The following is a 2,865-nucleotide window of genomic DNA, read 5'->3' as shown; positions in this document are numbered from 1 at the left end:
GTCTGTACTCTTGTAGTGCCATCCACATCCTGGCTTTTCCGCCGTTAATATCCTGTTTAGCTGCCGTTCGACTGCCGGCTCCTCGTCTTGGCAGCAAGATCAACTGATTTTGGACCTGTGTACTGCCAGCCGGTATGTATACACCGTCGCTTGTGAATTGTAATGTTCTTTTGCGGGGGCTGTGAGTTGTAGTCGATCTGGCATCAGTTTTCAGTTACATAAGTATCACGTTTTTGATTATTAGGTGACTGAGGTTTTGATTTTTAGTTTGAGTATGTTATGCTTACCTGCCCCTCAAATTTACGTGTTTATCATACATTGAAATCTGACTTTAGTTTGGGTCTGACTGCAGACTGCAGAGGACAGAGTGCAAAGAGGAGACGAGCAATTAGTAAGTATGGCAGCAGGGCCGCTGGAGCTGTGGAACCACCAGTCGATGCAGATCCTGGTCCTCCTCAGCTTCGGGCTCCAACTCGTCCTCTTTTTCTTCGCCGGTGTCCGCCGGCGTGAGGCCCTCCTGCCGAGGCTCCTCCTGTGGCTAGCGTACATCATGGCCGACTCCACCGCCGTGTACGCCGTCGGCCACATGGCGTTCAGAAGCGTCGTGCGGCCCGTGCGTGAGCACCAGCTGGTTGCGTTCTGGGCGCCGTTCCTGCTGCTGCACCTGGGCGGCCCGGATAACATCACCGCCTACGCGTTTCAGGACAACCAGCTCTGGCTCCGTCACCTCCAGATCCTCGTCGTGCAGGTCCTCGGAGCGGCCTACGTCCTCTACAAGCACATCGCCTTCGCCGGCGGCGGCCAGGACGGGAAGCTGCTCCGGATCGCCTCGTATTTGATGTTCATCGTCGGCGTTGTCAAGTACGGGGAGAGGACGTGGGCGCTCAAGTGCAGCACCCTGGAGAGCATCGGCGCCTCCATGGAGACGCAACCGCCGGCCTTCCACAACCATTTCCACCCTCAGGACAAAGCCACGGACGGGGAGTTCCACCTGCGACGAGCTCACAAGATGTTCCACCTCTCCAAGTTCACCATCGTCGATTCCGGCTCGGTGGTCGAGGAGGGCTCCATGAACAGACACGGACTGGACGTGTCCATCGGCAAGCTGTTACATGGCGTCGAGCTGTGGACCCTGATAGAGATCCAGCTCTCCCTCATATACGACGTGCTTTACACCAAGGCGGCCGTGGTCCACACCTTCTCCGGCTACCTGGTCCGCGTCGTCTCGCCCCTTACCGTCACCACCTCGCTGCTGCTGTTCCAGTTCACCTCCAAGGACGGTCACAGCACAACCGACGTCGCCATCACATACGTCTTGCTGGGTGGCGCCGTGCTCATGGAGACGACGTCGCTCCTGAATGCGTTGGCATCATCCTGGACGTTCGCGTTCCTGAGCGTCACTAGATGGCGATGGCTTCGCTACACAACCCTGTGCAACGAGAGATGGGACAGATTCCGGCGCGCCGTCATGTGGCTTCACCGTCTCGTCAAGCGAGGGGCTGGCGGTGACAGTTGGTACAAGTCAAGAAGGTGGTCAAACTCCATCGGGCAGTACAACTTGTTGCACTTCTGCACACGCCCCGCTGACGCACCGCTCACCAGCCCTCTGCTGGGTAGGCTGGCTAGGGCGCTGGGACTCAACAAGTGGTGGAACAGGAAGCACTACTCAGGGACCGCCGAGATAACCGATCCGATCAGGCGTCATATCTCGGTGTACATGAGCCGGCTGTACAGCAAGGGGAAGTTCAACACTGGCATGCTGAGGAAGAAGTGGGGTCAGGACCCGCTGGAACGCCGCGGGCTTTACCATGGAGGCGTCCTCAAGGACTCCCTCGGCGTCGAGTTCCTGGAGGGCATCATCATCTGGCACATTGCCACCGAGATCTTCCTCACCAAGAGCGAGAGAGCCAAGTCTGTGGAAGCTGCGCCTGACGTGCACACCATTAGAGTCATGTCCGACTACATGATGTTCCTCGTGTTGGAATGTCCCTACATGCTGCCAGGCATGCCCCAAAAAAGGTTGTACCACCGGGCCTTGGAGAGGCTGGTCACCATGCGATCCGCTGATCCTAGGTACCCGAGCCGTGCACGCGTCATCAAGGATTTGTTTCGGATGCGCGATGCCCCAAACTCCAGCATTTCTAGGGTTGCCGAGAGGGAGGAGCTCGCCAACAACTTGTATGATGAATACGAGGACCGGGAGTTCAGCCACCTTGCTCCTCGTCTCACTCACATGGCTCGACTCGCCAAGGAGCTGCTGGAGAAGGAGAAGGATGGCACGACCGACTCCTTGGGGCTTGTCCTTGACGTGTGGATGGACATTCTCGTCTACGGGAGCACCAAGTGCAGCAGAGAGTTCCATGTCCAGAAGCTCAACAGTGGTGGGGAGCTGATCACCATCGTGTGGCTTATGGCAGAATACATCTACCATGCATCGCTTGTCCAAACAGATGATGTAGTATAATTCTTAATGTCATGCATGTAAACATGTTACCATCATGTAACTGGATGTGTCGTCTTTAGGGGAGCGGCATGGGCAATACCCTAGCCACCGCCACCCATGCCCTGGTCCTCCTTCCTCACCCCATTAGCCGTCACCAGAGGACGTCGGCAACCAAAGCTCGCTTGGTTAGCAATGGTGCCGGAGGCTGGTTCTCTTCGATGGTGTCATGGCTACCCTAATAGTCGCGGCTCATGTTGGACGGTAGTGATTTCCAAATAGGTGGCCCTGGCGCAGATCGAATTGGTGTTGATGCTCCTCTCCGACCTGGTGGGGGTAAGCCGATGGTGTAGTGAGTAGTCGAGTAACTGGGGACTGGGCTCGGTTGTAGTTGGGCTCTCGACCCAGCGGTCAACATGCACATG

At 56.8% G+C, this 2,865-nt stretch overlaps 1 protein-coding gene across 1 annotated transcript; it reads left to right on the top strand.

The window, feature by feature from the left end:
* Positions 1 to 397: 397 nt before the first annotated feature.
* LOC123174774 (uncharacterized) lies at positions 398 to 2,464 on the top strand. The gene has a single exon (XM_044590086.1). It carries the CDS (start codon positions 398 to 400, stop codon positions 2,462 to 2,464), a length of 2,067 nt encoding a protein of 688 aa, XP_044446021.1.
* Positions 2,465 to 2,865: the final 401 nt, after the last annotated feature.

This window comes from Triticum aestivum, unplaced genomic scaffold (genome assembly GCF_018294505.1).
Source record: "Triticum aestivum cultivar Chinese Spring unplaced genomic scaffold, IWGSC CS RefSeq v2.1 scaffold53625, whole genome shotgun sequence".
Classification (NCBI taxonomy): Eukaryota; Viridiplantae; Streptophyta; class Magnoliopsida; order Poales; family Poaceae; genus Triticum; species Triticum aestivum.
This window is presented reverse-complemented; position numbering and strand designations above follow the sequence as displayed.